We start from the raw sequence: 19,000 nt of genomic DNA, 5'->3' as shown, positions 1-19,000 counted from the left end.
CATACCTTGCAAAGTAAATTCATCACAAATTTCATCTCAGCATTTCTCCAAAGGGCAAACTCCATAATTCCATGATGGCTCAGCATCAGCACATGCAAACACACATTTCACCTATATCTCCCATTTCATCCAACACCTCCTCCAATGATTTTAGGCCTCTCACTCCTGTAATAAACAGCAGTTTCATGCTTCCTCTTTTCCCATCCGTTGCCCTACCAGATTCAGCAAAAGAGTCTAAAACAAGTGGGTTACAATGTACCTAAAAATGTACCTAAATGTCTGAGCCTACTACATGCAGCAGATCCACCAGGACACAAACTAGATACCCCATGGACAAATAGCATCAGATTGGAGGCGCAGCCTTAAATTAGAAATGCTAGCACAGCTGCAGCCATTTGCAGTGAAAAGCATCCCAAGATCTTTTTAGACCTTCCCCAGAAACCCATCACAATGTGAGCAGAAATAACTTTGTGCTGTGCTGGCAGCAGCGTATCTTTAATCTGCTGTATTTTCAATCTGCAGCTTCTGTCAGCGCAGCCTGCAATATCATCTTCAGATCCAGGTTCAGCACTGCCTGAAGAAACCACGGCCAATACATTTCCCTCTGCGTTTCAAAGCACTGCTGCAGCTCTCTCCTAACACCATTAACATTGCTGCTTTATCAATCCTCACGCCCTCCCAAATGCTGAATGCCTTCCACTGATGTACTCCCATAGCTGTCAAAGCATACAATGCCAAACATTCCTGATCCCTCTGGGCAGGTAGGTGACAGCCACGTGGCAACGGCAACACAAAGAGAAAGCAGTTGATGTTTATAGAAAGTATTTTTACCAACTCTTTAATATGACAGCGACATGGATGCAAATTTCACCTGTTGGACAACTTACACTGCGACCTGGAGGAAGTCCTGTAGGTGACTGAAAAAACATCAGGAGGTAAGGAGCAAGGAAAAGGAAACCAATCGTCTGACAAACTGACAAGGGTGAAAATATTTTCTGTTCCTATCTGGCTACTATTTCCCACCTGCATCTGCCATAAGGAGTAACCACCTACCAAACTTGAGAGTAGTTTTGGTGTACTACACACATGTTCCAGAGAGCTTTCCCAATCCCAGTGAACCCACTTGCTCCTGGGTGTTACTAAATGTACTGGGTTTACACATCAAGTTGGTGGCACCAGGGCCTGAAGGGGTGATCTATGTAAGAGGGCAGTGGCCATCCATAAAGGATACAGTCATTTCGGGTCAGCTCCAACAGTGGCCCACCACAGGACATGATGAGCCCATCAGCCAGGCTGGTAGCACCTGCGGCAGAATGTATTTAAGAGTGCAGCAGTGATGAAAAGACTGAGGAAACAACCCTGCAAAACATACAGATCAGAGGGATGGGAAGAGGTGCTCCCAGCGCCAGAGTGGAGATGGGCCCCACAGGTTCTGAAGACCACCATAGCGAAACAGGATGCCTCCCTGTAGCCCATGAAGACACCAGACAGACCTTCATGCTGCAGTTCATGGGGGATCCCAAATTGAAGTAGGTAAAAGCATGATGAGAAAGGAGTGTGGGAGGAACTGCTATGGCCAGATGGCAACTCACAACTCCCTGCCCAATCTGTGCCAACTAAGGACAGTGGGGGGGAAGGCAGAAGAGCCAGGAGTGAAGTTGAGCCTGAGAAGAAGGGAGGACTTGAGGGAAAAGTGTTTTCAGTTTGTTCATCTTCCTCGCCACTCGTCTCTATTTTTAATTGACAATAAATTGATGTTCCTGAAGTGACTGGTAAGTGATCCCACCGTCTTTATCTCAGTCCAACAAGCTGCTCCATCTTACTCTCTCCCCCATCTCCTACTGAGGAATGTAAGAGTGCCTGAGTGGGGATGTGGCAATAAAGTCAACCCACAACAATAAAAGACACACAAAAAGGAGACGGTGGGAGGAGCAACACAGTAAGAAAAATAAATGTGGATTTCAAATTGTGGTTAGAAAAAAACAACAACAACAACCTACTTCTACAATGAAGAAACAATGGAAGAGCAGGAAGAAATTTCTTCCAACAGAAGTAGTACAATGCTCCATTTCAAGACTTCTTTTTATCCCCTAAGAACACCTCCTTGATAAACAGAGCTGAAATAGATGAATTATTTCACAAACCTAAGCTCAGTTATTAACCCCTCCAAATGTCTTTTTGAAAGACTGATACTGGTGGGGGTATTTTTAAACAAATGGCTCACACCCCTCTCAACAACTGTTGCTTGGTTTTGTTTTCAAGGCATTGATTTGCCAGTATAAGAGATAACGGAAAGGCCCTTTCAAGACATTATTCCAGCTACAAAATAGCAGAGTTATTTATATGAAAAGTAATTAAAAAAAAAACCTCATAAACCACACATCAGATTAAATGTAACACTTCATTGGGTAGGGGAAAAACCATGGTTTAATTACAACAATGTAGCATGAACACTTTAGTAGTCGATACCAGGATATTATTGTGATGTCTAAACTAAACTTGACTTCTCCACAGACACTGTAAACAGACACCCTAAAAGCACTAAATAATTGGCATTAAGAAAGTTTATACAAAGGCAATCAGTTGTTTAATCTTTAAGATGCCATGACATGGTGAGACAAACACGCATACATCAATAAGTACAGAGAAATGTTATGCTACATTTTGGACAGTTTAAAACTGAAAGTGCTTCACATCTACAGGATAAGAAATGGCTTCATCTCCTCATCCCTAAATGATGAGAGCAAAGAAATAACCCTTTAATAGGTTAAATAAACAGTGCCCCTTTTATCCATGCTTATATAAAGTTTCCAACAATTCAGAAGGTCCATGGTGAAATTTACACTCTATATACAGTATAACAAATTGTAAAAGAAAAAAAGTCCGGATATTCCTTGGTTCCCAAAAGCCTGAATCTCGCTCTCTGCGCTAGAGCTAAAGACAAGAGCTACATATAACATTAGGTGGGTTTGGGTTTTGTGTTTTTTTTGTTTTTTTTTGTTTTTTTTTTTAATTTTTTGTAAAAATTCATCATCCCAATCCACCTCAAATAAAATCAGTCCCCAAGTCCTGGTCATATTTAACAACTGCTTGATCCCAGTGTTTAAGGCATGTTCATTAGATATCAGTACAGGGGTACTGTCAGAAATTCTTATAATCACAGGTACTACGAGTCAGCAAATTTACACAGCAATGCTACCCTTTACAATACGATGTAAAACAAAGTTATGTTATGATCCAAGTTGTTCCTGAGTTAAAATTTGCTAAATACTGCTAAGATTGATGTTCTCCTCTTATACTTCCTCTGGAATGTCCTTCCACATATGCTCAATGGAAAGTTAAAACTCAATCTGAGAACGGCCTTAATGCCAGAAGTAAAAGCGTTAGCAAAATTTTCATTATAGCGTCGTTCTCGACCCTAAATTTAGTCAATTTGCCATTAATTTGCAGGGCTTAATATCACTTAGCTTTTAGCAAGACTATTTCCTAAAGATGAAGATCACTGTAAATGTCAGCTCACATATTTGTCTGCTAAGATCTTGCTAGGAAAAGATTTTGCTATCAAGAATTGCCAAAAACCTAAAGTTCAGTGAGTGTACGTAATTAGATACTGTAGACATTCTCAAGTGTTCTTACCTGGTCTGCTCCTTCAGAACTAGAGGAAGACATCGTTAAATCAGAGGAACACAGATGAAAATACTACAAATCTATTCAGCTTTTAAAACCAGAGAACTAGATCAGATTAAGTACCCATTCTCACTGAATTCTCTCTGCAGTAATGTCATCATTAATGTTCTTTCCTATTAAAAAAAGGAGAAAGCCATCCACATTTCTCCACCAAGAACAGCTTTAAAAACTTTTTTTTCATTAGATTCACATTGCGCACAGTAAGTTTCACCACCCTAATCATTTTGGCATCGATTCATTATAGTTTATATAAACATCTGCTTACATTTAAAGAGAATTAATGGGCAGCAGAAAATCAAGATGGCAAAAGGTGCAACTCAGGTCTGTGCTATACCTGCACATCCGTTGTCAAGTGAAGAAAAACTCCTGAGAAAGTTGTACCACCTACAGTTTGACTCACAGTTTGCTGAAATCAAGGAGACTCTTACAGTGAGCTTTGAATGGGCTTCGTACTTTAAGTGCTCCAAATGAAGCTCAACATTTGTGGTAACGTAGCATCTCCTACTTTAAAGAAGGGAAAAGATTGCAATAATTGCATCTATCAGACTAGGGAATAAAAATGTTCAGGTATGTTCATCATATGTATTTTCCAATCTGTCTGTGATGCAAAAAAAATGAACTACAGTATGATGAAAAAAATAATATTTCCAGATTGTTTCCATTTAACTCCTAGCAGGACAGAAAGCAGCTGTATGCCGAGAAAACAGGGTGGGAAAGGAATGACTGCTTCCACAGTTTGGGAATTCCAAACCAAGTCTTACATAGTGGTGAAAAAACAAAGTTCTAACTGAAGTTTGCCCTGGCCCATGCATCATATGCGAGGGGGGGGGGGGGGGGGAAAGGGGCAGAGGGGAAAGCAAGCTAGAATTTAATTGTTGTGACCGTAAAAAATAAATAGCAACAATTTATTCACAAAATTCTGGATTAGACTGATTTTTTTTGCTTTCACAAACTGTATGATCCATTAAATTACCAGCCAGCTGTATGTTTAAGCACAACAACAACAAAAAAATGTAGTACATAAAAACACCTAAAAATCACAGTCAAAAAAGCAGGCAAGTACATCAGTCTTCTGGTGGCCAAAGCACAACAGATTAGTCTGCCAAATAAGAGTACATGAACATAAATCGTGGGCATTAGTATCATTAAGATTTGTTTCCAGAGTCAATAGTCAACTTTCTGTAGTTTAATACTGTTTCTAAACAGTTGTAAACTGTTTCAAATGCATGTGCAGACATAAATAACAGTAAAGGATTTAAATACACCGGTCAATAGGAAAAACAAGCTTTTAAATTTGCATGTGTGATGAGTAATTTGGAGCAAATCCATAATTAGCCACAAAGAACTCTGACCTTTCTTAGCTAAGACGGTACTGCCACCATTCCTAACACTTGTGACCACTGTAAGAACAAGAGGAAAAAAAACCAAACAAACATATCAGCCCTGATATACCAACCACATATGCATTCAAAATTACAGATATTTACAGGAAAAATATATATATTTAATTAAAAAGCCACTGAAAAACATGGACTTTTAGTCAGATGCTGCACTTTCTGCAAAATGAGGTAACTTAGATGCAAACAAATTAAGTTTAGTAGAGTTCAGGATCCAGTCTCCACACTTAACGTACAGATTTCTTCAGTGAATGGCTTGACTGTTTCTATATGTTCAGAGCAAGAAATCACCAGATCCAGTTAAATCCTGTTTTGTAGTGCTCTTGATGCAACACTGACTAATGTCAGAAGGCTTCCCAGCTCAGTTTTACAACTGGTCTTTCAATAGAAAGAAAAAGAAAATAGTTATAAATTGGTTTCATCCCAAGACGGATCATTCATGTTCTTTAGAACTTTTCTAACAAGCTTCTCCAAGTCCTTGCGAGCTCTTTGTTCTTCTTCTAACGACTTCTTCATCTTTTTGTTATCCTGTTCAACAGAGACAGAACTATTAGTTTGGGGTTACTCAGAAGTAAACCTGTTATCAGCTGTTCACAAGTACAGTCTTCTAATGAAGTTTAACACGTTACAGTTACTTCACACCGTAGAACTAAAAACAGCAAATGGAGACTGAAATGTTTCCTATTTATTTGTAGGACTTGGGGATCCTTCCTAATGCAAGCGCCAGTAACAAACGGCCAGTAATCCTGAATTCTGCCCAAAGCTCATCAACATCAGCAGAATATCTCCTCAGTGAAAAAGGGCAACAGCAACAACAGCAGAACAAGTATTCTTCTAGGAACTTCCCATAAATCTAACTAGCTTTAAAACCCTAGAAAAGCATCTGAAAACTTGATGCACATTAGCTTCCTTCAACGAGTAAGCAAACAACTGCAAGAAGTATCTCAAAAACCATTATGTTCTCTGAAAGGTGTTTTGTGACTGAAGTTTAATACACACAAAAACCAGCAACTGAAGATGACTCTGAATTTCAGAGAACACCAGTATTGAGAGTATAGACTAATGCACGACTGGATGATACTGAAATGCCACAAATAACAAGACTGTAAGGATGTTACTGACCAAACCATAGAAGTGCTTACATTCGTTAATCCAGAAGAGGCCAAGCTGATGCTGGCAACAGTGGGGAAGCAACCAGAAGATGAGACAAAGCCCTCAAGACAAAGAGTCTATGGGTGTTTAACACAAACAGGTCTGCAATCCAGGGGTCCCACTGGACTCCCATCAGCTGTCATTTACAGAAATTTCTAGAAATAGAACAAGATCAAGAGTTGCCTACATTTTCTCCTCAAATTTGTCAAAAAACTCAAATCCTTTTCTTGTAGGTACGGACAATTTCACTTCAGGAATGTACTACTGAGAACAAGTGATGAATAACTAATGGAAACGACTATTAGAGGGATTCTACTCTGTGGTTTACTCTTGGATCTACACCAACTAGTGCACCATGTACTCTCAGACAGCTTTTATGCATCAACCCTGGGGTCATTTAGGGCCTTCCCAGCTCAGAGATTATTTCTGCCACTTCTCTACCTGGCAATACCAGAGCAGCAGACCAAAAATGATCTTCTAAGCTAATATCCCTGATATTACAAGAAAACAAAGTCAGCCTTTAATAACTCTTGGGCTTGGAACATGCCAGATTATGAAAAGTGTATTTGAAAAGGAAAAAAAGAAGCAAGCCGTTGCTTTAAGTTCAAGAGAGGGTGACTTTTTCTTTAGGATTACAAAGACATCAGCAGGGCCTCAACGAGGCAGCACTTCTACCCTTTGTACAGAAGCAGCCAGGTCACAGAAATATTAGTTATTAATGAGTTATGAGTTATTAATACTACCTGTACTTCTAAAAAGTGTTTCTAAAAAAGAATGCAAAATTCACATCAAACCTAGAATACATATGTTTCAGTGTACACTGAAAACAGTAACACATCAACTGTCTTGTTTCAAGACACAAGCACAACACCCTTAAAAATACTGGGCGCATTTACAGATGGGTAGAGAATTCAGATACATGTTTAGAGCTCAAAAATTAAAGTAATTTGAATACAAACACAATTTTCTTTAACACAGGAGATTTTATCTGGCTTCAGTTAAAATCAGTTTGCAAATTCATATGTTAGAGAATGGGGATAATTCAATTCTTTTTTACCTATGTTTTGAGAACTGAGTATGTAATATAGCATATAAATATGGTTTAAACAGGCTTTGTCTTGTCAACAAAAGGTTTTTTACAAGAACTCATTTGGATATATAAAATATGCTTAGAATATCAGCTGCAACTTCCATACTAGCAACTGAAATGTAATATGCTTCAATTTCCCACACGACAAACAAGCACACTGAGCTACCCCTAGGGTTAGACCTCATTAAAAAAGGTAGATAATAGGCAGAGAAAAGGATTCCAACACTTGAAATGAGAAGTTTTCAGAACTTATTTGTAGGAGGCATTCAGGTTACTGGAAGACTGTAAATCAAGGCATAAGTAGATCCAAATACTTATATTACTAAAAATCAAAAGCAAATACAATTTCAGTCTTTACACACTTATTTTGCTTGCAATACACAGAAAGTGAATTCAATGCTTTAAACATTTCAAAAGTTCTAACATCCAAAATCAACGAAACATAACTAAATCCGCTCAGACATGAGATACATCATGCTCTTCCCAAAGGCTACTAAAGACAGCCACAAAAGATGGTGGGTCTCTCTCAAATTGGTGTTGCTTACTTCTAAAATTGAATCTCAGATTTTAATTTAGTCCAAAATTGGAGTTAATTGCTATCAAACTAAATCAACTTACAACCTGCATTTGTTTTAATAACAAGCCTTATCTTTCCATTCTCCACATTGCTATATATGTAGCAAGTTACCAACCTGTCTTAACTCCTGTACTTCATCCTTTAATGCATATACTGTGTCAACAAGGCTTCTAAAATGAAAAAAAGATCATGTTACAATGGGTTTCATAATGATATTTTAAAATCTATTATTAGACAAAACTGTTAAATGAAATCTGTCTAACCTCAAATTCATGCTAAAAATTCTCTTGTCCTAATTTATATTCTTCAATGGTAGCAAGGGCCTGCTATCAGCTTCTCTGAACACGTTACATCCCTCAAACACATGCTGACCTACAGTGCTTCCTATGTTATAGCTCTCTTTAATAGAAAGAGATCTGATTTCCAAAACACACCTTAACAAAACAGGATGACACCACACGCAAACTAGAAAGACAACATCAATTTAATAATGAAATCCTAAAGTACTTGGAAAAACTATTTACAAGTGAAGTATACCATTCCCTGGCATGGGAATAAACTGAGTATCATTCTCAGAGAAGTTGGGCAACAAGCATTTAAATGAAAGCCTACTGCACTCACAAGGACTCCTGGCAGCATACTCCAAGCACCTACATCTCCTATTTATATACCATGCACATTGCAGTAAGAAATGGGAGGAGGAAGAGAAGTGCAAAGTCTACTATTTTAATCCATCATTCATTAAATGTTCTCTTACTTCTCTTCTATAACAGTCTGACCATTACTTTTAGTTTCTTCTACAATGATTTTCTCTTCTTCTGGAAGCAGGACTTGAGGAGCTGACTCCTTGCGGGAACCTGTTGTAAAAATAGATTACAAAATGAGAACCTAGCATGTAGCTTTGGAGAATTTCAAAGGTCATTATTTCATTCACTGCATGATAAACCCACATGACCAAGTGATATCACTTTCCATTACTCGCCCCCCCCCCTCCCCCCAATTCCCTTCATACACATAGAATAATGACGCTTTTATATTCGAAACCACAGCCTTACAACAACAAACTACAGTATAACATTTCTACCCTGGTGACGACAACTCCTCTGCATTATTGATGGGGATGCTACACAGTTCAATGAACAGGGCACTCATCAGCAACCAGCAATCTATACAAATTCACCATAGCTGAGTCGGAAAAAGATAATCATGCTCAAGAAGTAGCAAATTAAGCCTCAAGGACAGATTCTGATCCCACAGTGATACAAATCCAAAATGGCACAGAGACAAAAAAGTTAAGAATCCTTTCCACAGAACACCATAAACAACACAATTGCGTATGTGCATAGACACATACATGCACATACGCTTTAAGACTGTCTTCTAGTCACATATACAGCAATCATATTTTAAATAAGTTTTTAGAAGTACTTAATGGCTTCACAAATACTCAAAACATTCTAACATCTTCAGAATATTTTCTATAATGTTAAAAAACCGTAATGATTAAGATAATTCATACAAAGTCTAACAGCGTAGCTCATAATGGAAGAATCTAACTGCTATGCACCCATTCACAAAGTATGTATTCTAGAAACACTATCTAGACCGCAACAAATTTTTTAAAGATGGATTCATTCAAATACCACGAATAAAACAATAAATCCTTGCATATTTTGACCAATATACAGTGAATTGCCTACCAATTCACTGTAATGAGTTTTTACTAATGAAGAATGTCTCCATTCCAGCACTGCTTGCGCAGCTCAACAGATGCTGTAGGGTTACATGCCAGAGGGGGCTGTCTCTTGACAGAACCGCAGTTTTGCCTTAACACCAAGTTAAGGAAATTCAAGCTCACTGGATAATCCTGACTTTCTAACAGCTGCAGTCTTATGTTCTGAACAATGAGCTTGTAGAGAACATGGTTTTGCAGTACACATTAAGCTCATCAGACTATTTAAACACCTGTAGTGCAGAAAATAAGTTTCCTTAACCTGAAAGCAAAGATTAAACATATCATCAAGTACATGATGGTCAAACTTCATGGAATAGAGACAACTGTATATCTGAGAACAGAATCTCATCCTTGAAAGCCGTAAGTTCTTGATCTTGCAAAGTGAAAAATACTTTGGAATTAATAACCTCCCTCATTTTGCAGGGGAGGAGCAATCTACAAAGAAAAAAGCACAGCAAATCAAGCTCATGAATATTTGTTTGCACTACCAATCTTTAGCTACAAAAAGTCACCTCGTTTATTTTAATTAATTGGTTACCCCTTAGCTTTATTTGCCTGAGATGGAACACAACACATTTAGCAAAATGTTATTTCAGGGTGTTAGTTGGTACCAGCTACTACTAAATGCTGAGTCTCTGTATCAATCCTTATAATCCAATACAGTTATACACACACATGCATGTAAAAGTCTACACTGGCATATCCTCATCCACATACAGCATAGCACAATAAGCAATACTACTAAGAATACACTGCTTCATAAAAATAAAACGTTCACCAACATTATACACACAACAAGACCACACGATACACATACACACTTACACAAGGTAATCTGCCCATGTGAACACTGGCCTTCCTGTGCCACAGAATATCAACTACTGCAGAATTCAGGACATCGCAAGTGTGACCCTCACCTTCACTGCTCTCACATAAACAGAAAGTTGCTTTTTAAACCCCGTATGCACTCGCTAACTATCAAAGGTACAAACACACAGCTCACATATCCTGCAACAAAGAAGGATCTTGTTATCAACTGAGAACATGCATGGAATCGTCAGTGTTGATGTGTCAGGACCCAGTTGACGTGTTAAGTTCAAAAGGCAAAACGGAGCTACATAATTGTCCCGCTTTTCTGTAATGTTTATGCCAAAGGCTTATTTTTTTTTTCTGCATCTTGAATGAACTTCAAACAGAGCATTACTTGGTTACTAGTATTCAGCAATATTCTATAAACTAAACCTTTGGCCTCCACCAGCTTCTCAGGGACTATTCTCTGTGAAACTATTTCTCTCCAGAAAGTATTACAAGATACAGCTTTAGGACCTGAAGAGGGAGCTGCATTCCAGTACAGTGGAGGCTGTGCACAGAGCTATGCTAAGAGGACAGGTCATGAAGTTGTTGCAAATTAGGCAATCCTAGATACTGAGCACAGAAGAATCAAGAGTTATTGCAGGTTATCCTACCCGCCTTTTGCCAATCCCAGATTCGCAAGTTTTGAGCAGAATTGTATTACATGACACTAATCGGTCTCATTCCAAGTCAAAAAGGCAAAAATGAGAACATTCAACTGACCATCAAAAACTCTGCTCCTAAATCACCCTGAGATGATTCAATCAGAAGTCCTAGGTTTAAAAAAAAATGATAGTGGAGGAAAACAAACAAACAAAACAACAAGAAAACCTTAAGCTTAGCAAGACAGGGTTAGTTTAGTTTTACTTTTTGGTGGAGTTGTTAAATGAAGGGAGAGGAAAAGAAAAACAATTTGTGGCAAACTCAGTTACCTGATGATTAGAAAAAAATCAAAGCTGAGGAAGCTGCCATAACTTTTCAGTGGGAAACCCATAAATCCAGAATCTTGGAAGAATGAGATACCCCATGTTGAGTGATTTATAATTAAGACAAAGGTAAAATAAGGAACCACGATTACTGAGATTCAGCCTTCACTTAAATGCCATCAAGAAAGTAAAGGTTTGGCTTCAGTATTTCCCAGCTGTAGAGCGGTAAAGAAAGGGTTACAATGCTTCTTATCGATACGACACCCTAAATTGGAAACTGAGTTTGCTAAACCAACAGAATCAAGCAAACAGCAATACAGCCCACCAGGCCTTGAGGCCTTCGCAACACATACAAAAACATGACACAGAGCAGGCCTGTCAGTGGCAGACCACTGCCTTTACTTTTCAGTGCCTGATCCCCATCTCAGCCGCACTGACAAGCAGCTCTTAGCACATCTGAAAAAACAAACCAATTAAGCCAACAATATGGAGGCAGGCGCTCATTACACATTCTTTACTCTGTTAAATTCAGGCCCCATTTCAAAGCCTGCGTCCCTCCTCACAAGTCAGAGAACACAGCTCCTTCCTCCATTTTGAGAAGAAGGCACAACCCAGGTACTTTACAGTCACAGTGATACTATGAGTTTGCCTTCTTCCAGAGACTGTGACATTCTAGTTTAAGCTAGGAAGTTAGATTCACAGTGATGGTGGTTCATTTTTTATTAAAAACAAAAAACAAACCCATGACAATTTCAGACCATCAAGTTCTACTGCACAACTGCAAATAGCCATTTTCTTAACTTTTTCATATCCTTATTATGAACAGGAAAAGAAGTGAATAAAGCACAATAAAAGGTCAAAGATTAGAAATAGCATTTACAAGTGTATAGCCCTGTTTTCTACCAGCTTTGCTAGGCTCTCTTCATAAGCTAAGTAGTTCTAAATCATTTCCTCAAGTTTCAAAGCCAGAAGTCTGACTCGCCACTGAATACAAGGGCAGCTCCAAGAGTAATGCCTCCTATTTTATTTAGTGGCCCACAATATTAGAGGTAGATGTTGGTGGTACAGCAGTAGGGGTTGAACCTTCCCACCAGAATCCCATTACACGCTGTTGCCCTGCAACAGATGGCAAAAGGGGGGCAGCATGACAACGGTTTCTGACACAAATGTGTGTAGGAGACAAAGGTGTGCAAAGAAATTCCTCCATGCAGGAAAACAAAAAAACAACAACCTGCCATTCATAGACATTTGCTGAACATCTATGGACACCAAATGTTGGATGTGAGCGCACTGAGGCACTGAGCGGTGTGTTGCAGCAATGGAGACGGCAGCAGACTGTTAAAAGCACTGCACTCAGGCTCTTCACTGCTGACAAAAATGCATAGCTAATGATGGTGACAGTGTTGAAAAGGTGTTGTGTAGCTGAGAATTTGCTCTATCAAACAGTATTATTTTGCTCTTTGTATCTGTTACAGGTTTCATGGAAATCAACAGGAGGCATTGCTTTCAGAGAGACCTATGCATGTTCACACACAATTTTTAGACCAGTTAGCCACTGATATATACAGACATGTCATTTTCCTGTGGAAGGAAACGTTTAACAGAAAATAAGAGTTACTTATTTAGAACACAGTTGTTCATTGCATTAGTTACATTCAAGATGCTGAAGTGGATAAGCAGATCTGCGAAATTCACCTTCTATTTCTCACTGCATCAGATGTCAAAGCTCCCAAACTGTGCGTGTTGACATTAAAAGAACTGAGAGGAAAAGAAAGGCAATCCTTCATGCTATAGATCTGTCAGAAGTCAAAAGGGAGTCCGGCCTTAAAACATCTTGTGCAAATAGGAGATTACACCAAAATACAAAACATTATAAATACACAACTTCTTTGTTAATTTGTTTTTACTAGCACTAATTCACAACTAGAAAAGAACCCCACAAGACTCAGATGACAGACCTAGGCATCCTACAACAAAACACTGAATAAATAAAAAGAAAATAATTAGATTAGACTGAAACAAACATACAGCTCCACATCCAAGCTTCAGTCACTTAAGAACAGAATGAAGAGTTTGAAAGACAGGTACATCATTTGAAGAAGCTGCTAATTTTTCAAAGACAATAGTTTGAAAGAGTTATCCCACAATATTTACTACATTTCACTAAGCAATACAAATAAAAATGCAACCAGAGGGCTGTAGGATAAAACCTAAACTTAAATCATAGCAAATATATATATGTGTATATATATGTATGTATATATATATATATGTATATATATAACCTTTTAACACAACTAGATTTTGTATTTTAATTGGACCATTATGTTCTATTAGTACATATATTAGATGATTATTTTATTTTGAAACACTCATATATGACTTTCTTGAACAGAAATACAGAATGATTTGTTTTAAAGAGAAAAACGTACAATATTAAATCATGAAAATGACTGAAGTTGTAGAAACACCGTAGAAATCAATATATTCATAAAGTGTATCTCTGCTAACAGGTTCTGCAGTAGCACGTTTGAGATTGTTCCAATTATTCAACTGTGCTTTTACTGAAAATTTACCAATTCAGAAAATGAAAAAAGATGATTAAGGAGGGCGGGAGACTATAAAAGCATCCTATGAGTGACAAGAGTCCTGAACAGTTATATGAAAATTAACACTAAGACACACACTTCACACTATACGGAGTTTCCTGCAGCTGCCTATTACATTAAACAAAGATCACACACAATTCTAAAAAGATTTTTCACTTCAGTGTCTGATTCTTCTACGGAGGAGGGAGTGAAGAAAGGAGGTACTGGGAGAAAAGGGAGTCAAGTGTTAAGTTACCAGTTACGCTGTACTTTCCCCCTGTGTAATAATTAAATATTAAAGTCACAGTCTAGCAAATGCAAAATTTATTTCAACTGTACATAACAGATGTCCTTTTTTTTATATAAAACAAAACACTTAATTGATATATGCAACCACAAACAATATGCATACTGTACAGTACAATGCAACATTCAGATATACATCCATTTCGTATTTTCAAAAGGCAGTTACCTACTGAAAATGGCTTCTCCCATTCACAAATGAAGTGCACAATATATCTTAATTTTTCTATGTTTTACGTCACTATGTACACATTACTGTGTTTTGGCAAGATTATGCAAAACACACAATTAATATTAGTTGGCTTCAATTTATGGCAGATACCAATTTACGGGAACACTGTGTACGCCATGTGAAGAGGGGCTGACAATGGCTTGAACCTACCTTCTAACTCAGATTCTCCATCCTTCCAGTATATTAGTAACTGTACACATATATTTTACAGAATTGCATAAACAGAAGGTACTGTTATTACCATGACTGAAGTTCCACAAAAATAGAAACACTGAACCTTTGGACTGAATACCACCATTTCCACTTTGCATGTTTATTTATTTATTTTTTCCAAGTATGTTGCAGTAGTGATCCCGATCAATTCACAATAGTTAGTGGTCTGTAACACTGCATGGTTTAAACACGTAATAACGTTAAAGATCATAATTATGAACTTTAACTAAAGTTAATGACTTAAATGCTACAATAATTAATGGTGGTAAACTGTCAAAGCTTTGGTGCATAGAAAGTCAATAAAATCTTCAAATCTTGACAACAAAACATTCTGCGTGATACGGAAATTCAAGTGCAGCAACTGTATTTCCAACTTATTTTACACTGTAACATGAAACAGACAGAAAAGAATCATCATTGATCTAATGCAGAAAACATTTCTTAACTAGAACACCACAGCTTAACGGGGGGAAAATAAACTTTCCATATATGTAGAACAAAAACTTAAAGGAAAAGGAGAAGTGAAGTGGCTTACAGATGCACTGTGGAATGGTATGAAGCACACACACATTTTTCATTTCTCTAAGCAACATTCCTCCTCTTATGACAAAGTTCAACACATACAAGTTCCTGGCCATTCAGTTAATGTATGACTGCTAGTAAGATGTGCCCCTAAAAATTCTGTTTAGTAAGCATTGCTGCTTTTGTTAGTCAAGCCTTCAAATACAAGCAACGGTGATAAAAGATAAAGCAGGTGATCAAACAATGCAAGATGAAATGTAAATCTACAAATATTAAGTGTTTTAAAATAGCTTCTCCACGTCGATCACCTTGTGGAATCATTCATATCTAGCAATTACTAACTTCCAGATCATATAACCTGCAGGATAGTATTAATGACTTGTAAACTTTTAAACAGTGATCAAATCCCCAAGCAGCAATTAACGGCATCGTAACGACTCTGAATTTGCTCAGAGTAATAGCTGTACACTGGATAACACTTAAAATGATACAGTAATTGCATTCAGAGATCCTGATGAAAATGATAACTATTTCTGTCCTTTTATCATCTGCTTTTCTCTAATGCTAAAGAAGATTTGGAAAACACTTTATTTTTGTTTCACTCCCAATTGAATCATCCACAAGACAGAACACACACTTCACCCCAGCCATGCCCCAGGTACAGGTTCAAGACCACCAGCTGTGTATAAAGTGTCACAATGCTCTGAAAAGCCAACATGATTGTAGGTGAAGAGCTGTTGCTGAAAACAAACCTGCTCGTGAGAGAAGTTACAAGACACAAAATCTGTCACGGACATGCTCCAAACAGTAAAACCAAAAGCCAAGCATTCTGTTTTCAAGAACTTTGTACAAGTTTGATTGCAGTTGTACCTAGAGTTTCAGTTGCTGAACACTTAAGCTTTCATCTGGGGAACCATTTTCACCTCGCCCTTTCAGGAAGAATGGTCATTTGACAGCTGTGTATTTTAACAGGCAAGTAAACATCTACACCCTGTTTTCTGCCACACTACTGCATACAGTAAAGTGACAATATGACCACAGGTAATATGAGATTATCAAAACACTGCATGTAATGAGCATGGACTGCTGGGTTTTCATGACAAGCGCCAGACTGAGGGTGAGGGGAAGAGCAGTACGATCCTTCATATAGATGTCTAAGCAACAACGAAGAGACAGCAGTATATAAACAAGTTCTCGTGGATTAGCAAACGCTTTTCCAAACAAATGGGCCAGATATGTGAATCTGAATTATTTCATAGCTCTTGTACGGTTAAGTTTTAAACCATATTTTTCTTACTACCAGCTCCATGTTTTATTAATAATAGGTAGAAAATTCAACAACTATCACTGAAGTATTTCCATATTGCTGGCATTCAGCTCATAAGCCAGTATGGTTTCAGTACAAAATACAAAAATGTGCTGTATCCAAAAGGAGAAAAGAAAAAAAGAAAAAGGACCTGTTGCTACACTGACCAAAACCAAAAGTAAAGACCATTCAGAGCTACAAATTAATATCTGTCACTTAAAAAACCCTCAAGAAATATCATCCTTGGTAGGATATACACTTTTTAGAATGACTTATTTGTATGTGCATTGGCAATAGAGCCTTCCACCAGGTATAACTGAAGTTTCAGAAGCTCCCTCAGAAGTTGTTAAAATATCACATTAAAGAGACAAGGAACAGCAAGAAAACATCTAAGAAAAGCAGGCTGTGATACAACAAGCATTTGTTAAGAAAAAGCTCAGAAGTGCATTAGTTCTGGTGAGAGATATATGAGCAACAGCTCTTACGAGATGTAGACCCCATTCTGTAACTATGGGCTGTCCATATACTGTCATAGTCAGAGTCTTCTGAGAGGTCTGAAGGCTCCAAACGAGAAAGACTACTGCGACGACCCAAGGAGTCTAGACTTGATTGGTCATCATCAGCCAAGACGTGATTATGCATCAGGTCAGTGCCTTGCCATGCTAAGGATGTATAGGTGAAATGAAATGGTGGATGTGGATAGGCAGAGGTGGGATGAGGAGGAGAACGTAAGGAATAGCCACAACCAAACACATGAAATAAAAGCGAAAGGTGATGGGAAGAGAAGGAAAAGAGAAAATATTGTTAAAAAGGCACCAAAGCTTTCTTTTTTGTTCATTTTCTTTTTTAATTTGTTTGGGATTTAGGTATAAATTACACCCACTGTAATAATTTTTGAACTGTTACAATACAATTTTTGATGTGTTTTTTAAACTTACAAGCAGTCTCAGTTGAGAATTTTGAGTAACCAAAATCTCGTTCGAGGGCAGATTTTTGGATGAAGGAGTTTGGTTCTTTTCAAGTAAAGAATCAGTTCTGGTCTGGGGGCAATCTGATTTGGGACAGAGCAGTAAACACAGCAAGCCAGCACGACCTAGTGCTGATGTGAAAAGCAAGAGCCCCTTCCCCATTACACATTTGTACCTTCATCCTTTCCCTCCCTTGCAATGACACAGCCATTTGTACAGCTGCTTGGTGAACCGGGTCAGGGAACAGCTTCAAATGACAATTAACCCTTCACATTTATTTTTCAGGTAGATAAATAACTTCCCACCAGCTCACAATACAGCCACATAAGTGCTTGTGTCACTACTACAAAGAGGAAAATGCAGGGGGAAAAAAAGCAAGGTTCTCATGCAGAGCAGAGCTGCCAACTTTCTACACGTGCAGCACCATCTCATACCCACTCAAAGGGATTGCCAAGCTGAAGCTTCTTTGTGCTTGTAACCCTGTTATTTGTTTAACCAAGTAGAAACTGGATTGATAGAAAAACAAGGCCAAGAGGCTAACAACAATACAGTCTGGTGCCTCCCATACCCTCACACACCTCTCCTAACTGGCCTCTATCTGAATCTGTCTTTACGTCTAGATACTTTAAGTGCTTAGAACAGTAGATAAACATGATTAATGACACTCTCATCCCTATTTGCCCTGTTTGAGCTTTTTATTGTTGTCGCTGTGTTGCTATTTTGTTTTTCAATTAAAAATAAAAAACGGCTGGCAATATCTGAAAATTGAAACCATGTAAGTGGCCACATTACAAGCTACAATCTGCATGGCACCGCAAAAGATTTAAGCCGTCATTTGGAAGAGAAATGTGAAGTAAGCACAGTATACGAGCAACAGAGGAAACTGGTGGTTATTTTATTTGCACGTGTGTTCCAAACTAATTCCTGCATCTTTCCCACCTTCAAAAAGAAAAAGTTGCACCGCTACCTCTAACGCCACTCCCATCCAATGTGTACTGGTGCCACAGCAACACTAAGCTGGCATTGCCAAGGGCAGCACTTCCAGGGCTTTGCATTAAGGTGCAGCTAGCAGAAATGCCAAATCAGTGATGGGAGGGTCAGGCAGAAAACTAGCGCAGAGGTAAGACAGCGGTATGTAAAAGAGGCACATTTCACTGATGATGGGTAATTCTTTCCTTCTGTTTTTCTATACTGACCAATGCTTCCACAGAAGGAATCCCAGCATCATTTCCCCCCCAGTTTCCAATTCCCATCTACAAAGGGATCTTCAGAAACTTTTTAAGTCTTAAGATGGCAACGCTACTCTTTCCAAACAAAGCAGCAAAACCATTGTTTCTTGCTGCAAATATGAGCAAATAAAAGCTGCTGACTTCTGATGTATGCAATGATACCAACTGCACTATGTATATTTCTTAAATATACATAGAAAGGAAAAAAAACAGCAAGCAAAAA

At 38.1% G+C, this 19,000-nt stretch overlaps 1 protein-coding gene across 12 annotated transcripts in view; it reads right to left on the bottom strand.

Annotated features, from left to right (window-relative positions):
- Positions 1-2,412: 2,412 nt before the first annotated feature.
- ARHGEF7 (Rho guanine nucleotide exchange factor 7) overlaps positions 2,413-19,000 on the bottom strand; it is a 135,975-nt gene continuing 119,387 nt past the window's right edge. For 5 of the 12 annotated variants that reach the window (XM_072343685.1, XM_072343619.1, XM_072343670.1 and 2 more), the window contains 4 exons: positions 17,066-17,242; positions 8,661-8,760; positions 8,019-8,073; positions 2,413-5,612 (listed from right to left, as the gene is read on the bottom strand). In XM_072343685.1, coding sequence (XP_072199786.1) covers positions 5,490-5,612; positions 8,019-8,073; positions 8,661-8,760; positions 17,066-17,242 — 455 coding nt within the window. In that variant the 3' untranslated portion in view covers positions 2,413-5,489. Of the gene's footprint in view, positions 5,613-8,018; positions 8,074-8,660; positions 8,761-14,313; positions 17,243-19,000 lie in introns of those variants that run through there. The other 7 variants (XM_072343626.1, XM_072343693.1, XM_072343703.1 and 4 more) reach the window with 4 other exon arrangements.

This window comes from Excalfactoria chinensis, chromosome 1, assembly GCF_039878825.1.
Source record: "Excalfactoria chinensis isolate bCotChi1 chromosome 1, bCotChi1.hap2, whole genome shotgun sequence".
Lineage (NCBI taxonomy): Eukaryota > Metazoa > Chordata > Aves > Galliformes > Phasianidae > Excalfactoria > Excalfactoria chinensis.
Note: the sequence above shows the minus strand (reverse complement) of the source record. Positions and strands in the feature narration are given on the sequence as shown.